This window comes from Tachypleus tridentatus, chromosome 2 (genome assembly GCF_004210375.1).
Source record: "Tachypleus tridentatus isolate NWPU-2018 chromosome 2, ASM421037v1, whole genome shotgun sequence".
Taxonomy (NCBI): domain Eukaryota; kingdom Metazoa; phylum Arthropoda; class Merostomata; order Xiphosura; family Limulidae; genus Tachypleus; species Tachypleus tridentatus.
The window spans coordinates 141433853-141457032 of record NC_134826.1 but is presented as its reverse complement, the minus strand read 5'-3'; the positions used below and the strand labels follow the sequence as shown (position 1 = coordinate 141457032).

General features: G+C 39.1%; 2 protein-coding genes across 2 annotated transcripts in view; one reads left to right on the top strand and one right to left on the bottom strand.

Moving 5' to 3' along the window:
• Positions 1 to 23180, bottom strand: part of LOC143245256 (GTPase-activating Rap/Ran-GAP domain-like protein 3) — a 661441-nt gene that overhangs the window by 429531 nt on the left and 208730 nt on the right. The window lies entirely within an intron of this gene.
• Positions 1 to 23180, top strand: part of LOC143236974 (uncharacterized) — a 67124-nt gene that overhangs the window by 19050 nt on the left and 24894 nt on the right. The window contains exons 3-7 of the mRNA XM_076475729.1: positions 13215 to 13363; positions 14715 to 14842; positions 15259 to 15484; positions 16302 to 16479; positions 23043 to 23120. Coding sequence (XP_076331844.1) covers positions 13215 to 13363; positions 14715 to 14842; positions 15259 to 15484; positions 16302 to 16479; positions 23043 to 23120 — 759 coding nt within the window. The remainder of the gene's footprint in view (positions 1 to 13214; positions 13364 to 14714; positions 14843 to 15258; positions 15485 to 16301; positions 16480 to 23042; positions 23121 to 23180) is intronic.

The window sequence follows — 23180 nt, the reverse complement described above, 5'->3', positions numbered from 1 at the left end:
CTGATCAGTTGTTAAGGGACTGCCAGTTAGTGTGTGGTTTCTGTACTGATCAGTTGTTAAGGGACTGCCAGTGAGTGTGTGGTTTCTGCACTGATCAGTTGTTGAGGGATTGTCAGTGAGTGTGTGGATTCTGTACTGATCAGTTGTTATGAGACTGTCGGTGAGTGTGTGGTTTCTGTACTGATCAGTTGTTAAGGGACTGTCGGTGAGTGTGTGGTTTCTGTACTGATCAGTTGTTGAGGGACTGTCAGTGAGTGTGTGGTTTCTGTACTGATCAGTTGTTGAGGGACTGTCAGTGAGTGTGTGGTTTCTGTACAGATTAGTTGTTATGAGACTCAGTGAGTTTGTGGTTTCTGTACTGATCTGTTGTTAAGGGACTGTCAGTGAGTGTGTGGTTTCTCTACTGATCAGTTGTCAAGGCACTGTCAGTGAGTGTGTGGTTTCTGCACTGATCATTTGTTTAGAGACTGTCAGTGATTGTGTGGTTTCTGTACTGATCAGTTGTTAAGGGACTGCCAGTGAGTGTGTGGTTTCTGTACTGATCAGTTGTTGAGGGACTGTCAGTGAGTGTGTGGATTCTGTACTGATCAGTTATGAGACTGCCAGTGATTGTGTTGTTTCTGTACTGATCAGTTATGAGACTGCCAGTGATTGTGTGGTTTCTGTACTGATCAGTTATGAGACTGCCAGTGATTGTGTGGTTTCTGTATTGATCAGTTATGAGATTGTCAGTGAGTGTGTGGTTTCTGTACTGATCAGTTATGAGATTGTCAGTGAGTGTGTGGTTTCTGTACTGATCAGTTGTTAAGGGACTGCCAGTGAGTGTGTGGTTTCTGTACTGATCAGTTGTTAAGGGACTGCCAGTTAGTGTGTGGTTTCTGTACTGATCAGTTGTTAAGGGACTGCCAGTGAGTGTGTGGTTTCTGGACTGATCAGTTGTTGAGGGACTGTCAGTGAGTGTGTGGATTCTGTACTGATCAGTTGTTATGAGACTGTCGGTGAGTGTGTGGTTTCTGTACTGATCGGTTGTTAAGGGACTGTCAGTGAGTGTGTGGTTTCTGTACTGATCAGTTGTTGAGGGACTGTCAGTGAGTGTGTGGTTTCTGTACAGATTAGTTGTTATGAGACTCAGTGAGTTTGTGGTTTCTGTACTGATCTTTTGTTAAGGGACTGTCAGTGAGTGTGTGGTTTCTCTACTGATCAGTTGTCAAGGCACTGTCAGTGAGTGTGTGGTTTCTGAACTGATCAGTTGTTATGAGACTGTCAGTGAGTGTGGTTTCTGCACTGATCATTTCTTATGAGACTGTGAGTGAGTGTGTGGATTCTGTACTGATCAGTTGTTGAGGTACTGTCAGTGAGTGTGTGGATTCTGTACTGATCAGTTGTTGAGGTACTGTCAGTGAGTGTGTGGTTTCTGTACTGATCAGTTATGAGACTGTCAGTGATTGTGTGGTTTCTCTACTGATCAGTTGTTAAGGCACTGTCAGTGAGTGTGTGGTTTCTGCACTGATCAGTTGTTAAGGCACTGTCAGTGAGTGTGTGGTTTCTGCACTGATTAGTTGTTAAGGGACTGTCAGTGAGTTTGTGGTTTCTGTACTGATCAGTTGTTAAGGGACTGTCAGTGAGTGTGTGGTTTCTGTACAGATCAGTTGTTATGAGACTGTCAGTGTGTGGTTTCTGTGCTGATGGGTTGTTAATGCACTGTTAGTGAGTGTATGGTTTCTGCACTGATCATTTCTTATGAGACTGTCAGTGAGTGTGTGGATTCTGTACTGATCAGTTGTTGAGGGAGTGTCAGTGAGTGTGTGGATTCTGTACTGATCAGTTATGAGACTGCCAGTGATTGTGTTGTTTCTGTACTGATCAGTTATGAGACTGCCAGTGATTGTGTGGTTTCTGTACTGATCAGTTATGAGACTGCCAGTGATTGTGTGGTTTTTGTATTGATCAGTTATGAGATTGTCAGTGAGTGTGTGGTTTCTGTACTGATCAGTTATGAGATTGTCAGTGAGTGTGTGGTTTCTGTACTGATCAGTTGTTAAGGGACTGCCAGTTAGTGTGTGGTTTCTGTACTGATCAGTTGTTAAGGGACTGCCAGTGAGTGTGTGGTTTCTGCACTGATCAGTTGTTGAGGGACTGTCAGTGAGTGTGTGGATTCTGTACTGATCAGTTGTTATGAGACTGTCGGTGAGTGTGTGGTTTCTGTACTGATCAGTTGTTAAGGGACTGTCGGTGAGTGTGTGGTTTCTGTACTGATCAGTTGTTGAGGGACTGTCAGTGAGTGTGTGGTTTCTGTACTGATCAGTTGTTGAGGGACTGTCAGTGAGTGTGTGGTTTCTGTACAGATTAGTTGTTATGAGACTCAGTGAGTTTGTGGTTTCTGTACTGATCTGTTGTTAAGGGACTGTCAGTGAGTGTGTGGTTTCTCTACTGATCAGTTGTCAAGGCACTGTCAGTGAGTGTGTGGTTTCTGAACTGATCAGTTGTTATGAGACTGTCAGTGAGTGTGGTTTCTGCACTGATCATTTCTTATGAGACTGTCAGTGAGTGTGTGGATTCTGTACTGATCAGTTGTTGAGGTACTGTCAGTGAGTGTGTGGATTCTGTACTGATCAGTTGTTGAGGTACTGTCAGTGAGTGTGTGGATTCTGTACTGATCAGTTGTTGAGGGACTGCCAGTGAGTGTGTGGTTTCTGTACTTATCAGTTGTTAAGGGACTGCCAGTGAGTGTGTGGTTTCTGTACTGATCAGTTGTTAAGGGACTGCCATTGAGTGTGTGGTTTCTGTACTGATCAGTTGTTGAGGGACTGTCAGTGAGTGTGTGGATTCTGTACTGATCAGTTGTTATGAGACTGTCGGTGAGTATGTGGATTCTGTACAGATAAGTTGTTATGAGATTCAGTGAGTTTGTGGTTTCTGTACTGATCAGTTGTTAAGGGACTGTCAGTGAGTGTGTGGTTTCTGTACTGATCAGTTGTTGAGGGACTGTCAGTGAGTTTGTGGTTTCTGTACTGATCAGTTGTTTTGGACTGTCAGTGAGTGTGTGGTTTCTGTACTGATCAGTTGTTGAGGGACTGTCAGTGAGTGTGTGGTTTCTGTACAGATTAGTTGTTATGAGACTCAGTGAGTTTGTGGTTTCTGTACTGATCAGTTGTTAAGGGACTGTCAGTGAGTGTGTGGTTTCTCTACTGATCAGTTGTCAAGGCACTGTCAGTGAGTGTGTGGTTTCTGCACTGATCAGTTGTTATGAGACTGTCAGTGAGTGTGGCTTCTGCACTGATCATTTCTTATGAGACTGTCAGTGAGTGTGTGGATTCTGTACTGATCAGTTATGAGACTGTCAGTGAGTGTGTGGTTTCTGTACTGATCAGTTTTTAAGGGACTGTCAGTGAGTGTGTGGATTCTGTACTGATCAGTTGTTGAGGTACTGTCAGTGAGTGTGTGGTTTCTGTACTGATCAGTTGTTGAGGGACTGCCAGTGAGTGTGTGGTTTCTGTACTGATCAGTTGTTGAGGGACTGTCAGTGAGTGTGTGGATTCTGTACTGATCAGTTGTTATGAGATTGTCGGTGAGTGTGTGGATTCTGTACAGATAAGTTATGAGACTCAGTGAGTTTGTGGTTTCTGTACTGATCAGTTGTTAAGGGACTGTCAGTGAGTGTGTGGTTTCTGTACTGATCAGTTGTTGAGGGACTGTCAGTGAGTGTGTGGTTTCTGTACAGATTAGTTGTTATGAGACTCGGTGAGTTTGTGGTTTCTGTACTGATCAGTTGTTAAGGGACTGTCAGTGAGTGTGTGGTTTCTCTACTGATCAGTTGTCAAGGCACTGTCAGTGAGTGTGTGGTTTCTGCACTGATCAGTTGTTATGAGACTGTCAGTGAGTGTGGCTTCTGCACTGATCATTTCTTATGAGACTGTCAGTGAGTGTGTGGATTCTGTACTGATCAGTTATGAGACTGTCAGTGAGTGTGTGGTTTCTGTACTGATCAGTTTTTAAGGGACTGTCAGTGAGTGTGTGGATTCTGTACTGATCAGTTGTTGAGGTACTGTCAGTGAGTGTGTGGTTTCTGTACTGATGAGTTGTTGAGGTACTGTCAGTGAGTGTGTGGTTTCTGTACTGATGAGTTGTTGAGGGACTGTCAGTGAGTGTGTGGATTCTCTACTGATCAGTTGTTGAGGGACTGTCAGTGAGTGTGTGGATTCTGTACTGATCAGTTGTTATGAGACTGTCGGTGAGTGTGTGGATTCTGTACAGATAAGTTGTTATGAGACTCAGTGAGTTTGTGGTTTCTGTACTGATCAGTTATGAGACTGCCAGTGATTGTGTGGTTTCTGTATTGATCAATTATGAGATTGTCAGTGAGTGTGTGGTTTCTGTACTGATCAGTTATGAGACTGTCAGTGAGTGTGTGGTTTCTCTACTGATCCCCCTCGGTGTGGATTCCTGTACGTGGTGAGGGGACCTCCCAGGGAAGGTTCTGTTCTATCTGGTTACCTTCTCTGGGATCTAAACATCCACCCACGTGTTTGCCGTGTGTGGCGACCCGTGAAGGGGAGGAGAGGATCCTGGTGGTTGAGGGGTCCAACCCTAACACACCACTTTGGCCTCGAATTCCTGTAGACGGGCGGCCTTTGGGTGGCCCCCCTTGGGTCAATCGGCTGGTCCACTTGGGCTAGAGTCAACCAAGTACCAGTGTTGGAAGTTCTCAACGGGTGTTGTGGACATTGTGCCTGATGCTGGTGTTTGGGTATAGTGCTCACGAAACCCTGGCATTGCTGCATTGTCCTTGCGTGACTTTGTAGTGCGCCCCTTGTAGGGCTCCATGGTGGGTGGGGTCAGTGGGTACCGAAATTTTTCCTTTTCCTATGGATCCTCAAAAAATTTAAATAAAATTGTAAAAAACAGTCAATGGGTAGCGACCACGTCTTGAATGCTCAGAACAGCAATCTTCAACATCAGTAACACACGCACCTCATTTTCTTATATTACATTCTCTTCGAAAAACCTTTAGGGCAAATGTCCCCTTTTTTATTCAAAAGGGACTAGAGGGACTTGCTGGCTCTCCAAAATCAGTAATGAAACTTCGATCTGGTGACATATTAGTTGAAACATCCACATCCCAACACAGTGAACTCCTGTTGAAATCAAAGGCAATTGGGGATATACCTATTGAGGTTACACCCCATGCTACCTTGAATTCTTCACAAGGAGTTATTGTTGAAAGGATTTGAAGAACGTTCCCGAGTCAGAGATTCTCGCTGGTCTCTCCACTCAAGGAGTTTCTGCAGTGAGGCATCTCCACTCGCAAAGATGGAATTACATTGCCAACAAATACCCTCGCTTTAACATTTACTTCACCACGTGCACCTGCCGCCATCAAGGCAGGTTATCTCATTTGCAGGGTTCGCCATACATACCAAACCCTCTTCGATGTTTCCAATGTCAGAGATTCGCCACTCAAAGACATCTTGTCGTGGTTCCCTGACATGTTCTCATTGTGGAGGCAAGGACCACGATGCCTATGACTGTGACATGAACCCACATTGCGTAAACTGCAATGGTTCTCACCCTCATACTTTCATTCTTGCCCAAAATGGTTGGAGGAAAAGAGGTGCAGCGTTTGAAAACGACACATAACATTAGTTATCCTGAGGCTCGGAAATTGCTATCCACAACTCCTTCGGACATATGCTGCTGCACTTCATTCCACAACTACAGTGGGAGTGCAGACAGATCTCTCTGTGCCTCCAAAAGAATCGTTTTCAAAACAAATGAAAAGCCTTTTGACCTCCGTGGTTAAAAGGTTGATGAATCAACTACCACACCTATCTCTGTCCCTCCCATACCTTCCAACACACCTCAAGATCCACGTCCTTCAGTTTCAAATACAGGCATTTCTTCTGATACATCTTTTTCTCCCACCACAAGAGACAAAACAATTATTCGTTCGGCGTCCTCAGTCACTAGATTCCCCTTCCAATAACAAAAACCTGCCCACCCGACACAGAGCAGGATCCATGGAGGTTGATAGACCTCCTCCAACTAAAGACAGTAAAGAAAAAAAGACGTGGTCGCAAACCGAAGGGTTCTCCAGCCACTTCACCTACCCATCGTTAAAAATGGCCACCTTGATACAATGGAACTGTCGAGGTTTACGTTCTAATCTGGATGATATCAAAACGCTGATTGCTTCCTACCATCCTGTTTGTCTTTTTTTACAAGAAACATTTCTCAAAACTACTGATACTGTCTCCATTCGGCAGTTTTCTCTGTACAGAAATGACAGGTTGTGTGATGGTCGAGTACATGGAGGGGTGGCACTGTTGGTTGATCAACACGTGCCCACCCTGTCTTTGTCACTTAACACACCCTTGGAGGCTGTAGCCATCCGTGTTTCCTTGGGTCATACCATCACTGTTTGTTCTCTGTACCTGTCCCCTGGAAAGACATATGATCAATCAGATCTGGATGCTCTCGTTGAACAATTGCCATCTCCATTTCTAATCCTAGGGGATTTTAATGGACATCATCCCCTCTGGGGAAGTGCTATTATTGATGGGAGGGGCTGATCTGTAGAGCGGATGCTCTCTGATCACAATCTTTCTCTTTTCAATACTGGTTCTTCCACTTACTTTCATGCACCTAGTCAGTCCTTTACTGCTATTGATCTCTCAGTTTGCTCCCCTTCATTATTCTCCCATTTTTCATGGAGGGTTGACAATAATCCACTAGGCAGTGATCATTTTCCAATCCTTATAAGAGAGACTGGCGTGGTCGATGCCACCCTACCAGCGTGCCCGGTGGAAGCTGGATCAGGCAGACTGGTCCACTTTCACTGCTCTCGCAGAACTTGATCCTGCCATCGTAAATCAGCCATCAATAGACGACTGTGTAGCAGCGGTAACTGACTGTATTATACATGCAGCTGCTCAGTGTATTCCTAAAACCTCGACACGTTTTCCACGATCTCTTTGTCCATGGTGGAATCCTGCTTGCCACTTAGTATGGAAGGCTCAAAAGCGGGCCTGGGATACTTTTCGTAGATATCCCACACTTTCAAACCGGGTTGCTTTCCAGCGGGCCGTGCACATGCTAGGTGGGTAAGGCGTCACAGCCAGAAGGAATCTTGGATTAAGTTCACAACCAGTATATCTTCTACCACCAGTTCCAAGATCATATGGGACAGGATTGAAGGTTAATGGACACTACAATTCTATCCCCTCTCGATCTTACTCTCTGATGGTCAGGAGGTGACTGATGTTCGGAACATCGCTAACACTCTAGCGGAAAGCTTTTGCCGGGTATCTAGCACTTCTGCTTGTTCCTCCACCCTCCTGTCCATCAAGACTCGGGTGGAGCAATCAGCTCTTTCCTTTCGAACTGACTGTTTCTTTGACTATAATTGTCCCTTTACCCTGGTGGAACTAAAAATGGCCCTTCATCGGTCTGCCAGTACGTCTGTTGGACCTGATGATATTCATTATGACATGCTGCACCATCTATCTCATGCTTCTCTTGATGTCCTTCTGATTGTTTTCAACCGGATCTGGCAGGAGAATGTTTTTCCTGATGCTTGGCGCCAGGCTATTATTTTACCTTTCTCTAAGCCAGGGAAAGATCCCAAGATTCCTTCAAACTACCGTCCAATTGCTTTGACGAGCTGTCTCTGTAAGACATTAGAAAGGATGGTTAATGCTCGTCTTGTTTGGTTCCTTGAATCAAACAACCTCCTCTCGCCCACCCAGTGTGGGTTCCGTCGACAGCACTCCACCACAGACCACCTAATTCGTCTTGAAACATCTATCAGAGAAGCCTTTCTCAACCGCCAACATCTTGTATCAATATTCTTTGACATAGAGAAGGCTTACGACACAACATGGAGGTATGGCGTTTTGTGACCTCCATACATATGGGTTACGTGGCCATCTACCCATGTTTATTAAAATTTTTTAATGGACAGGAGATTCCAAGTTCGTGTGGGTTCGACACTTTCCGTTCTTTTGTACAGGAACTTGGAGTCCCTCAAGGCTGTGTATTGAGTGTTACACTCTTCAGTATAAAGATAAATGCCATCACTGAACAACTCCCTCTCACTGTTGCGAATGGGCTGTATGTCGATGACTTTCACATCTCATGTCAGTCGTCAAACATGAGATATATTGGCGGCAACTACAAACCGCCCTCAATTGTGTAATGGAAGTGGACTATGGCGAACGGCTTTAATTTTTCTCTCTCCAAAACTGTATGCATGCACTTTTGCCGTCGACGGGTATTCACCCTGATCCTGAACTTCATCTCGGTGGAGTTTTGCTGCCAGTTGTCCCGGAGACCAAGTTCTTGGGGCTTATCTTTGATCGTAAACTGACCTTTATACCACACTTAAAGCAGCTTGGTCAAATGCACAAGAGCACTGAACATCCTCCGTGTTCTCTCTTCTACCAGTTGGGGGCAGATCGCTGTTCAATGTTAAAGGTATATCGTGCTCTTATTAGATCGAAACTCGATTATGGATCAATGGTCTATGGCTCTGCCAGACCCGCCTTAAAGATGCTGGACCCCGTTCATCACCAAGGACTTCGACTCTGCACTGGGGCTTTCCGTACCTCTCCAGTTCAAAGTATATACATTGAATCTCATGAACCTTCTCTACACCTTCGCTGTTTGCAACTATCTTTACAATATACTTGAAACTTCATTCCTTTACCAAAGCATCCCACCTGGAAATGTGTTTTCCTTCCTCGGTGGGCAGTACTTTTCAGAACAGGCGATCTGTCATTGCTCCGTTTGGCCTTAGCATCCGGAAGCAATTGGATGAATTGGGTCTGTCCTTGGATAACATTGCATGTTCCACAGGTCGGCCCATCCCACCATGGCTTATTACAGCCCCAAATGTGACCTTTCTTTCAGTCACCTAAAAAAGGCAGATACTCCAGATTGGAAGTACCGTCTTTTATTCAATGAATATCTTTCAAACAATCATTCAGTTCCTATTTATACAGATGGTTCCAAATCAGGTAATTCAGTGGGCTCTGCTATGGTTTGCTATGGGTCAGTAGTTGCCGCAGAATCCCTTCTACAGCTTCTGTGTTCACTGCTGAACTGTATGCCATATCTCTTGCCCTGGATCATATTGCAGCTGAGCAGTACTCCAACTGCACTATTTATACTGATTCGCTTAGTTCTATACTTGCCTTGGAATCGCTACACGTTAGCTCACATCCTATTCTCGCTGATATTCGTAACCGACTGGCCCGTTTCTCATTAGCAGCTACTTCAATCCAGTTTTTCTGGATACCAGGCCATGTTGGTATTCGCGGGGAGCGAGCTTGCAGACATGGCAGCTAAATATGTCTGCTTCAGCACCATCACTCTATGCCTATTCGTTACATGGACTATGGTGTTATCTTCAAGGGTCGGCTCGTGCCAGCTGGCAGTCCACTTGGGTGAGCAGCGTGACAACAAACTTTTTCAAATCAAACCCAAAATTGGACTTTGGCCATCTAGCTTCCGTAAGGTTCGGAAGGAGGAAGTTGTTCTCACTAGGCTACGCATTGGTCACAGTTTTTAACTCATCATTTTCTTTTATCTGGAACTGATGCACCAATGTGTAATTTGTGTAACACTCAAATCACTATCAGCCACGTTTTACTTTCTTGCCATCGTTACAATTCTCAACGACGGCAATATTTTAAACATATTTTTTCCCAGGGTCAATCTGTAACATTGGACAGAGTTATTGGTGATGGTGACTCTGTCCACCTTGATAATGTTTTTAATTTTTTAATGGCCATTAACCTTTTAATCTCATTTAAGTGTTGCATGTTTATTCATTACACCTTTTAATTGTGGTTCCTTTTTTACAGTTTTAATCTCTGTCATTCAATTTGACATTGGACAATGGCCAGAACATTAAATAACTTCGACACCAGGACTGGAAAGGCCAACTTCAGGTGACTAACGCTCCTGTTTGAACTACTCGTTAGTCATCCTGGGAGTTGTTATTATACTTTTACTGCATATCATTTCACACTTTTACTAATTAACTTTTAGTACTGGCCATATTGACTCATAACCCGAATCAGGACTGGAAAGACCAACTTCAGGTGACTGACGGTGGTTTTTATACTTACCTGTTAGTCTTCCTGGCGGGTTACGATCATTACGATTCTGCTACAGGTAGTTCTTTACAACTTTGTTGACTGGATGTCAACATTGGTTTTTACGCCATTTTCTGTCTTAATTGCCGTTTTGCTTTTATCTTCAATTACTTCTACAAATTTTACTCCATTTACTTGACTTTATCCTTTTACTGGACATTTGGCTACTCATTATTACGATTTTGCGGAGTGTCTTTTAAAACTTTTACTTTCTTTTACATTTTGATAATAGCTGCTATGACACATAACCCAGAACCAGGACTGGAAAGGCCAACTTCAGGTGATTGACGGTGGTTCTAGAACTTACCTGTTAATCTTCCTGGCGGGTTATGATCATTACCTTTTTGCTAGAGTAAATACCTTACAACTTCTTATACTCTGCCTTTTATCTTAACATTGTAGACTAGGTGTCAACATTGGTTTTATACTTTTTTGTTTTACCTTCAGTTCCATTTATGTCTATTACTACATTTATTTATTTATTTTTATTTTATTTTTTTACATTTTTACCGAATGTCTGGCGCAGATAGCCTCGCTGCTTTGTGCCATAAAACACTAAATCAATCAATCAACTCTACTGATCAGTTGTTAAGGCACTGTCAGTGAGTGTGTGGTTTCTGCACTGATTAGTTGTTAAGGGACTGTCAGTGAGTTTGTGGTTTCTGTACTGATCAGTTGTTAAGGGACTGTCAGTGAGTGTGTGGTTTCTGTACAGATCGGTTGTTAATGCACTGTCAGTGAGTGTGTGGTTTCTGCACTGATCATTTCTTATGAGACTGTCAGTGAGTGTGTGGTTTCTGTACTGATCAGTTGTTGAGGGAGTGTCAGTGAGTGTGTGGATTCTGTACTGATCAGTTGTTAAGGGACTGCAAGTGAGTGTGTGGTTTCTGTTCTGATCAGTTGTTAAGGGACTGCCAGTGAGTGTGTGGTTTCTGTACTGATCAGTTGTTATGAGACTGTCGGTGAGTATGTGGATTCTGTACAGATAAGTTGTTATGAGACTCAGTGAGTTTGTGGTTTCTGTACTGATCAGTTGTTGAGGGACTGTCAGTGAGTGTGTGGTTTCTGTACAGATTAGTTGTTAAGAGACTGTCAGTGAGTGTGTGGATTCTGTACTGATCAGTTGTTATGAGACTGTCAGTGAGTGTGTGGTTTCTCTACTGATCAGTTGTCAAGGCACTGTCAGTGAGTGTGTGGTTTCTGCACTGATCATTTGTTTAGAGACTGTCAGTGAGTGTGTGGTTTCTGTATTGATCAGTTGTTGAGGGACTGTCAGTGAGTGTGTGGATTCTGTACTGATCAGTTGTTATGAGACTGTCAGTGAGTGTGGTTTCTGCACTGATCATTTCTTATGAGACTGTCAGTGAGTGTGTGGTTTCTGTACTGATCAGTTTTTAAGGGACTGTCAGTGAGTGTGTGGATTCTGTACTGATCAGTTGTTGAGGTACTGTCAGTGAGTGTTTGGTTTCTGTACTGATCAGTTGTTGAGGGACTGTCAGTGAGTGTGTGGATTCTGTACTGATCAGTTGTTGAGGGACTGTCAGTGAGTGTGTGGTTTCTGTACTGATCAGTTGTTGAGGTACTGTCAGTGAGTGTGTGGTTTCTGTACTGATCAGTTGTTGAGGGACTGTCAGTGAGTGTGTGGTTTCTGTACAGATTAGTTGTTAAGAGACTGTCAGTGTGTGGTTTCTGTACAGATTAGTTGTTAAGAGACTGTCAGTGAGTGTGTGGTTTCTGTATTGATCAGTTGTTGAGGGACTGTCAGTGAGTGTGTGGATTCTGTACTGATCAGTTGTTAAGGCACTGTCAGTGAGTGTGTGGTTTCTGCACTGATCATTTGTTTAGAGACTGTCAGTGAGTGTGTGGTTTCTGTATTGATCAGTTGTTGAGGGACTGTCAGTGAGTGTGTGGATTCTGTACTGATCAGTTGTTGAGGGACTGTCAGTGAGTGTGTGGATTCTGTACTGATCAGTTGTTATGAGACTGTCAGTGAGTGTGGATTCTGTACTGATCAGTTGTTATGGGACTGTCAGTGATTGTGTGGTTTCTGTACTGATCAGTTATGAGACTGTCAGTGAGTGTGTGGATTCTGTACTGATCAGTTGTTAAGGGACCAGAAATACCCTTGTAATTAAATATATGTAGCAACAAATACTTTGATATTTGGTATATGTACATTTTAGTGGCATGGACAACTTAAAGGTGTAATTTCTCTTAACTAAAAAGCAACTGCAAGGAGGAATATTTTTAAGTCATCTGTATATAAAAAAACAAGCATTGACCTTAAACACTGGTCACTTGATCCTCTACGTGTAAATCAAACTGACCCTCCCTCATCCTTCAGCTCAATCTGCTAAATGAAATTACAGTTCCTTTACTTAACTAATTTCCAAATCAGGACTACATTTTTAAACGGTTTAAGATCTTTTGTCAGAATTGTTCTGTCACAGTGGAGCTTAGGTACATTCATGTGCCTTTTTACAGCTTCTAGTGCACTGAGTCTCCAGAGAAGTGTGCCGTTACTAATTTATAAAAGACTTCTTTTGATGGCTTTCTGTAATGTTTGGTTTTGTAATGCATGTACAAATATTTGTTGATGAATTGTTGTACTAATGTTTTACAAATTTAGCCAATAGGTGGCATTGTTGAGAAGTATTTAAATTAATATAAACAAGTAGAACTGAGAATTTTCTGGGATGTAAATTTGGTTACATTTTGTTGGGTTTAGGAATTTCTAAACAGTTGAAACACCAGTTATTTATATTTCTCCAATAAATAAATGTTTTAGGTGATTTTTTTTAGGCTTGAAGGAATCTAGTTGAAATCCTGATATGTCATCGGAACATAACCAGTTGTGATATAACAATAATAAAATAGTAATTTGTAATAAACATCTGTACATTTTTGACATAACTGGTATAACCAGTGCTATATAACTCATTTTTGTGTTAATTTCCTAATGTGAAATTTAGTGCACAAAAATTGTTTTATAATTTTCAGAGAAAACATCCCGTCTGATAATAAATAAAGTAATAACCAGTGGCTTTTCTCTTCTAGCACGCTCCAAGTGGCTCACTGAAGCAGGAAAACGAATCCACGAACAGTCAGTCTCTCTCTCAGTTTCTTCGTCAGCTTCTCACTCCACAATGCAATAAGACAGTATCAGTAAAGGACAAAGATTACGTGCCCACTGTTGTTCGTACAATGTATGTTTGAGGCACATATCTAAAAGTTTACTAATTTCAGATTATCATACACGTGTTATACGGGTATACTTGATTTTAGTGTAAGATAAAGGGTATGTTCTTGTGTAACTTTTGAAGTTGTTTAGTTTTTAGGTGCAATTTATTATTATAGTTCCAAACCAGATATATTATATCTGAACTCTCATATTAGTTGATTATGAAAATGTTTTAAAAGTGGTGGGTTTTTGTTGTGTACGTAAAGCACGCAAGCTGGTATATTTTTTTTAACAGTATTTATGTGACATTTACATAAGTGGCAACAAGTTTCTGATGAAAGGATAATGTAAATAAGTCTTGATTCCTTTTTATTATAAAAGTACTGTTGCAAGTGTTTCGTGTATATTTAAGGATGTTCCTTTTACTGTGTGGGAATAATTATGTATTTTGAAATTGGTAATTTATTTTGATCAAGAATATAATATTTCTTCTGTATTCAGGCTATGTTAATTTTATAAAAAAAAAATTTATCTTAGAATATTTTCCACAATGTTTTTATTTGTTACTTTATATAATTTAGATTAATAATAACTTATTGCCAGTTTGGTACATGAAAGGTGAATTACAAATGGAAAACTCTGTTTTTATATACATAAATTTTAAAAGAAATTTAAAGATACAGTATTCTGGTGGATTTCATAATGTTTGGAATAAATAAGTATAAATTACAAAGTCTAAAATGTAATGGTTGTAAGTAATATTCAGGTATTAATATATCAGATAACACTGTACAACATGAATTAACTTAATAATACCAAAATTAATAAGTAACTAAACAAAATTGTTGTATTTCTTATAAACTTTATTATTTTAGATTGAGTTGATGTAAAACCCAGGTGTTTGTAGATATTACAATTAGTGCAAATTTTGAATTAAGTAGTTGAGCAACCTGTGAGTTAGTGTAGGAATAAACTTGTACTAATGAGTGTGTGTTTTGTAAAGCTTAGAATCGGTTACGTTTTATATCATGAATTGCTAGTATATATTTCAATTTAGAAAATGACTTCATGAGCCATGCACCTACTTTATAACATTAAACCATATTTTATATATTTCTGAAAAAATGAATTTAATGTTTTAAATGTTTCTGTGATTCTTATGCTCACAAATTATTCTTTACTGTTGTTTCTCTCTCTCAATGAATGTTTAAAATATATTGTTTTTAATGCAGAACAAGTAAGACAAATACAATAACTTGTGTAACAAAGTTTGTAACATATTTACTAGTTAAAAGTGTTAAGTTAGGAGAAGATTGGTTAAGTGTTACTGCAGTTACCAAATTTTGAAAGTGTGGTATAATTATAACTTTTCACAGTAATAGTGCGAGAAGTAGAGGAGAACCACCACCTTCAGCCTTCAAAATTAGACATGGTGTCAAAGAAGATGGTGCATTGAAAGGGGTTGAGACACTTGAAAACACAAGTCATACAGAAGAAGCCACAGGCAAGTTTTAACTTGGATTCTGTTGGAAGTTTTAAGTAACTGATATCTTCTGTTTGAACATTGTGATAGTTATTACAGTATTATATTAACATTTGTAAAAAGTGTGTGTTGGTGTTTGTTTATAACCAAGTAGAATTTATTATATAGCAGTAACACTGGATTAGATGTAGCAAAACAGTCAAGAATGAGATAATGTTCTTAGCTTCAAGTAACTTGTGTACAGAGCTTAATAATCTGATGCATGTGTGTATTCAAACATTTTTCAAATAATCAGCTTGTTACATAAGAACATTTACATTTTATTTTAATAAGTTTTTCTCTTTTTTTTTTTTGTCACCAGCTCTCCAATTTCAAATATTTGTTCTTGTGAGTGAAAGTTTACCCAGAATACTAACTGGTCAGTTTTATTATTTCAGGGTCATGTGCTCCTTCATCTAAACTGCTGGATTCATTGTCATCAACTACTGCTAGGGACGTCTCAATTAGGAATTTAAATGTGACTGACAGTGAAGTGAGACTCGAAGACAGTGGCCAGATTGATGAATTAAATGTGTCTCTGCAGGGAGAAGCTGCTTCCCAGTCAAGAGATGTGTCATCTAAAGTTCAGGAAAACTTGCATTCAAAACCAGATTATTGTGGAATGTGTGTCTTACTCTGCTATGTAGTTTAACTAGAACTAATACATGTTTCAGAAAAAATTTAATATCATACTAGATAACTATAAGGTTTGTTAATATAGCTAAAATTATTGTATAATTTCATGATGACGAGAAACCCACTTGAAATAAAAATGTCTCAGGATGGCTGGTATGGGTATTTACACTTTTACTAATAAAACAGAGAACAATGTTAATATTTATACTAGCCATCCTGAGGTATATTGCATTATTTATGAAACTAGTTACAAATTTTACATAATTATCTTTTGAGGATTGTTATTTATTTTTTTTTAGGTACAAAATTTCAGGAAAGTTATAAAAGTTAATGTTATAGAAGAATTGCAAAAGAAATGTGTATTTATGTATTTCAGATATTTACAAACACTGTGCTTTATGATCTCTCCACTAAACAGCTCTACATTTTTTCTGTACCATTAATGTATGCTATACAGGTGAACTTTTCTTATAGTTAAAATTCTAATAACTGTCTATTTCTAAGGCATAAACTTGTCCTGGAATATTTTCTTCATTTAACTGTGATTTTAGTTATTTTATGACTATAGTAATCTAAGTTACCTTTCAGTGTTACAAATGATAGAAATGTTTTAATACTTCTGAGTTTTTCAAATATGTTTCCATATGTTCTTGAAAACAACCAAATTAAGATAACTTTAGGTTATTGTTAGAATATATGCAATATTTTTTAAACATCAAAGTTGTCCTTGTTTTCAGAAATTCTGTTTGTAGTGTCAAAGGCAGTGAATCTTTTTTTGACTTGTTTAACATAACTCTATTGTTAGTTCTGAACCCCTTTCTGATGTCCACTTTCGGGGTGTTCCTGGCACACAAGAGACCATGTCTGCAAGCCAGGTCCATGGAAAAAATACTTCCAAGAATAAACCTAAAACTCTTGACCTATCAAAACAATATCAAGCTCCAACATTAGATTCCAGTTTTTCTCATGAGCAGAAAAACTCAGTAAGTGTGTAAGAGTCTGTGTGTTTCTATTTGGTTAATTAGTATGTAGCAGTTTTAGTTTTTTAACTTTGTAAGTATGTAACAAGCTTAGTTTATCAATTTTTAAGTATCTAATAATATGGTGTTTTAACTTAAGCCTTGAAGTTGGTAAGTGTGTAACAATTTTATTTTTTCAACGTGGTAAGTATGTAAGAAGTTTAGTTTTTCAACTTGGTAAGTATGTAACAATTTTACTTTTTGAATGTTTTAAGTATGTAACAATTAGTTTTTTCAATGTGGTAAGTATGTAACAATTTTATTTTTTCAACTTAGCACCCCTTGGTGTGGATTCCTGTACGTGGTGAGGGGGACCTCCCAGGGAAGGTTGTGTTCTTTCAGTTTACCTCCTCTGGGATCTAAACATCCACCCACGTGTTTGCAGTGCGTGGCGACCCATGAAGGGGAGGAGAGGATCCTGGTGGTTGAGGGGGCCAACCCTAACACACCACTTTGGCCTTGAATTCCTGTAGACGGGCAGCCTTTGGGTGGCCCTTCCTTGGATCAGTCGGCTGGTCCACTTGGGCTAGAGTCAACAAAGTACCAGTATTGGAAGTTCTCAATGGGTGTTGTGGACATTGTGCCTGATGCTGGTGTTTGGGTATAGTGTTCACGAAACCCTGGCGTTGCTGCATTGTCCTTGCATGACATTGTAGTGCGACCCCTCATAGGGCTCCATGGTGGGTAGGGTCAGTGGGTACCGAAATTTTCCTTTTTCCTATGGATCCTCCTTCAAAACATTTAAATAAAATGGTGAAAAAACAGTCAATAGGTAAACGACCACGTCTTGAAGATTCTGAACAGCAATCTTCAACATCTGTAACACATGTACGTCATTTTCTTATATTACATTCTCTTTCAGAAAAATCTTTATGGCAAATGCCCCCCTTTTTTATTCAGAAGGGACTAGAGGGATTTGCTGGCTCTCCAAAGTCCGTAAAGAAGCTTCGATCTGGAGACATATTAGTTGAAACATCCACAACCCAACACAGTGAACTCCTCTTGAATTCAAAGGCAATTGGGGATATACCTATTGAGGTTACCCCTCATGCTACCTTGAATTCATCACGAGGAGTTATTGTTGAGAGGATTTGAAGAACGTCCCGAGTCAGAGATTCTCGCTGGTCTGTTCGCTCAAGGAGTTTCTGCAGTGAGTTTCACCCGATACTCTGGGTGAAAGCTTTTGCCGGGTATCTGGCACTTCTGCTTGTTCCTCTACCTTCTTGGCCGTCAAGACTCGGGCAGAGCGTTCACCTCTTTCCTTTCGAACTGACTGTCTTTTTGACTATAATTGTCCCTTTACACTGGTGGAACTGAAAATGGCCCTTCATTGGTCTGGCAGTACATCTGTTGGACCTGATGATGTACACTATGACATGCTGCACTATCTCTCTCCTGCTTCTCTTGATATTCTTCTAATTGTTTTTAACCAGATCTGGCAGGAGAATGTTTTTCCTGATGCCTGGCACCAGGCTATTATCTTACCTTTCTCTAAACCTGGGAAAGATCCCAAGATTCCTTCACACTACTGTCTAATTTCTTTGATGAGCTATCTCTGTAAGACCTTAGAGAGGATAGTTAATGCTCTTCTTGTTTGGTTCCTTGAATCAAACCACCTCCTCTCGCCCACCCAGTGTGGGTTCCGATGACAGCATTCCACCACAGACCACCTAATTCGACTTGAAACATCAATCAGAGAAGCCTTTCTCAAACAACAACATCTTGTTTCAATATTCTTTGACATTGAGAAGGCTTATGTCACAACATGGAGGTATGGCATTTTGCGAGATCTCCATATATATGGGTTACGTGGCCATTTACCCATGTTTATTAAAAATTGTTAATGGACAGGAGATTCCAAGTTTGTGTGGGTTTCGACACTTTCCCGTTCTTTTGTACAGGAACTTGGAGTCCCTCAGGGCTGTGTTTTGAGTGTCACACTTTTCAGTATAAAGATAAATGCCATCACTGAACAACTCCCTCTCACTGTTGCAAACGGGCTCTATGTTGACGACTTTCACATCTCGTGTCAGTCGTCGATCATGAGATATATTGAGCGGCAGCTACAAACTGCCCTCGTGTACTGAACTGTCTTTACTGTATTCTTCGAAACTTCGCTCCTTACCAAAGCATCCCAGTGGGTATGTGCTTTCCTTCCTCAGTGGGCCTTACTTTTTCAAAACAGATGATCTGCTATTGCTCCTTTTGGCCTTCGCATCCAGGCGCAATTGGATGAATTGGGTCTTCCTGGTGGGTTATGATCATTACCATTCTGCTGCAGGAAGTCCTTTACAACTTTGTAGACTGGATGTCATCATTGGTTTTACACTATTTTATGTTTTAATTGCTGTTTTGTTTTTACTTTTGTTTCCTTTTATGAATTTTACTACATTTACTTTACTTTTATCTTTCTACTGGACATTTGGCTAATTATTATTACGATTTTGCTACACGTCTTTTAGAACTTTTCTTATTTTACCTTTTGATAATGGCTGTTATGACAACATAACCTGGAACCAGGACTGGAAAGGCCAACTTCAGGTGACTGACGGTGGTTCTCGTACTTACCTGTTAGTCTTCCTGGCGGGTTATGATCATTACCATTATGCTAGAGAGAGTCCTTTACAACTTCTCTTACTCTGCTTTCTCTCTTAACATTGTAAACTAGGTGTCAACATTGGTTTTATGCTTTTTCTGTTTTTCAATGCTGTTTTGTTTTACCTTCATTTCCTTTTATGTATTTTCCTACATTTAATTTATTTTTACCTTTTTACTGGACGTTTAGCACAGATAGCCTAGCTGCTTTGTGCCATAAAACACTAAATCAATCAATCAATCAACTTGGCAAGTATGTAACAATTTTTGTGTTTTATCTTTGTAAGTATGTTACAATTTTAGTTTTTAACTTGGTAAGTATACCAATTTAACTTTTAAACTTAGTAAGTAGGTAAATATCTTATTCAGTGAAGTAAGTATGTAACAATTTTAGTTTTTCAAAGTGGTAAGTACGTAACAGTTTTAGTTTTTCAAAGTGGTAAGTACGTAACAGTTTTAGTTTTTCAAAGTGGTAAGTACGTAACAGTTTTAGTTTTTCAAAGTGGTAAGTACGTAACAGTTTTAGTTTTTCAAAGTGGTAAAGTACGTAACAGTTTTAGTTTTTCAAAGTGGTAAGTACGTAACAGTTTTAGTTTTTCAAAGTGGTAAGTACGTAACAGTTTTAGTTTTTCAAAGTGGTAAGTACGTAACAGTTTTAGTTTTTCAAAGTGGTAAGTACGTAACAGTTTTAGTTTTCAAAGTGGTAAGAATGCGTAACAGTTTTAGTTTTCAAAGTGGTAAGCACGTAACAGTTTTAGTTTTCAAGCGTGGTAAGTATGTAACAGTTTTAGTTTTCAACGTGGTAAGTATGTAACAGTTTTAGTTTTCAGCGTGGTAAGTATCGTAACAGTTTTAGTTTTCAGCGTGGTAAGTATGCGTAACAGTTTTAGTTTTCAAGCGTGGTAAGGCACGTAACAGTTTTAGTTTTTCAACGTGGTAAGTACTAACAATTTTAGTTTTCCAACGTGGTAAGTACTAACAATTTTAGTTTTCCAACGTGGTAAGTACGTAACAGTTTTAGTTTTTCAACGTGGTAAGTATGTAACAGTTTTAGTTTTTCAACGTGGTAAGTATGTAACAGTTTTAGTTTTTCAACATGGTAAGTACGTAACAGTTTTAATTTTTCAACGTGGTAAGTACGTAACAGTTTTAGTTTTTCAACGTGGTATGTACGTAACAGTTTTAGATTTTCATTGTGGTAGGCATGTAACAATTTTAGTTTTTTCAACTTGGTAAGCATGCAATAAGTTTAGTTTTTCATCTTGGTAAGCATGTATGTTTAAAGGAATAGTTTCTCACATAAATCTCCAGTTGAGACACCTTTGCAGCGAGTTATAATTGACAGTATCAGTTTGCAGTTAGTGTTTTTCCTTGTTCTAATCCTTGTACCTAAAAGCTTTGTGTTTTTTTTACCTGCACGTGTTTGTAGGGTGTACTGTGAAAATGATGGAGTTTAAAGTAGAAAACTATGGTACTGATTACTAATTACAACACATTCCATCTTATTAACCAAAATTATATGCAGGGTCAAAACCAGGTTTATTTCTTTTTTTGTGGCAATGTTTTACCAGTTTAGTTCTGTGGAGAAACAACAATAAATAAAATTTTGTAGAGCATTCGTAGGGTTACCAATCATTCACCCAAAAAATGTTCAATAACAATTAATAAATATCTGTAGCTGTGTGACATTATCCTGGTGGTGTTTATGAAAAACATTGAAACAAAATTGGAACTAAATTGAATATTGCTCATGCATATTTCTCACTTTAATTTATAAAAATAAAAACGTTAAAAAATATACAATATTTGTTTGAGAAGACTGTATGTCAGAGCCTGGATTTTGTTTTGTTTGGGATATTTTCATACCTCTTATTTGACTGGCATGGCCAGCTGGCAGTCCACTTGGAGTGAGCAACACGACAATAAGCTTTTTCAAATAAAACCCTATATTGGGCTTTGGCCATCTAACTTCCGTAAGGTTCGGAAGGAGGAAGTTATTTTAACTAGACTACACATTGGTCACAGTTTTGTAACTCATCGTTTTCTTTTATCTGGAACTGATACACCAGTGTGTAGTTTGTGTAACACTCAGGTCACGATAAGCCACATTTTACTTTCCTGCCATCGTTACAACTCTCAACGATGGCACTGTTATAAACATGTTCTGTCCCAGGATTTGTATGTAACATTGGACAGTGTTATTGGTGATGGTGACACTGTCCACCTTGATAACGTTTTTAGTTTTTTAATGGCCATTAATCTTTTTAACCTCATTTAAGTGTTTGGTATTTATTCATTACACCTTTCTAATTGTGGTTCCCTTTTCAGAGTCTCTATCTCTCTAGTCCAGTTTGACATTGGACATATGGCCAGAACCTTAAATAACTTGACACCAGGACTGGAAAGGCCAACTTCAGGTGACTAATGCTGCTGTTTGAACTATCCGTTTGAACTACCCGTTAGTCGTCCTGGCGAGTTGCTATTACACTTTTGCTGCATGTCTTTTAACAATTTTCTTACTTTACCTTTTGGTACTGTCCATAATGACACATAACCCAGAACCAGGACTGGAAAGACCAACTTCAGGTGACTGGCAGTGGTTCTTGTACTTACCTGTTAGTCTTCCTGGTGGGTTATGATCATTACCTTTCTGCTACAGGAAATCCTTTACAATTTTGTAGACAGGATGTCAACATTGGTTTTATGTCATTTTATGTTTTAATTGCTGTTTTGTTTATACCTTTGTGTCCTTTTACAAATTTTACTACATTTACTTTACTTTTACCTTTCTACTGGACATTTGGCTAATTATTATTACGATTTTGCTATATGTCTTTTAACACTTTTCTTATTTTGCCTTTTGATAATGGCTGTTATGACAACATAATCCGGAACCAGGACTGGAAAGGCCAACTTCAGGTGACTGACGGTGGTTCTTAGAATCTGAAGAACATGGTTTCGAATCCCCATCACACAATATATGCCCACTTTTTCATCTGTGGGAGCATGATAATGTGATGGTATATCCCACTGTTTGTTAGTAGAGTAGCCCAATAGGTATTATGGTGGGTGGTGTCGACTAATTGTCTTCCATCTATTTTTACGCTGCTAGACAGCTAGGGCAAGTAGTCATGTGTAACTTTGTACAAAATTTAACAACAAGCGAACCCTCTGACTTGTTTGAGAGTAAGTTTATTTTTAGACTTGAAAAGATAAAATATAGAAATAAATTGATACATACACTTGTTTTAAAATGTTAACTGTTAATGTGATGTAATGTTTTTTAGCTGAGAGCTTTACCGATTGTCATCTTTTTACAAATTGAGACATTTCCCCATTGAACATGTTTAACCGTATAACTTGATGCTCTAAGCAGTACATTGAACAAGTTCCAAAGTACTCTACTTGAATTATGTTGGTGGTTTTTGATGTAAGCTGAAGTACTTCTGATCTAAATTCAAAATTATCCTAGAAAGGAAATATTTTAAATGTTTAGAAATGTCTTTCTGAGGTAATCATAATATAATATAAATAACTTCTGTTAATCTAAAACCTTAAATTTGTAATACTTGTAGAAACATTTACAACTCACTATTAATTATGCTACAATTATTTAAGTTTCAGAATTTGAATGAGTTAATCATGTGTTTAGGAACTTCAGAGCTACCAATGTTGACTTTTAACCCTAAAAATTTTAGTTTAATACCCATAGTGGGCATAGCACAGATAGCTCAATTTGTAGTTTTGCCATAAAAAAACAAACTTTAGAAGTGTGTTTCTGAAAGCCAGAAAACCAATTTAAAAGATAGTAATAAACTAAACAAAACTAAGTTTAGCTTTAAGAGTGAAAATTATGTAATGGTTTTTAATAAAATATTAATTAATATAGATTTTTTTTCAGCTACAATACAGACAGTACTTTTGTTTTTTAGAGAAACAGTGGCTCTCTAGTGGTGAACGGCCATAGATATCAAATATTAAATGTTTTAGGAAAAGGAGGTTCCAGTAAGGTAAGCTTTTTATTTGTTTATTGGTAATTGTATCTGTAATATTAATCATATAAATGTTAT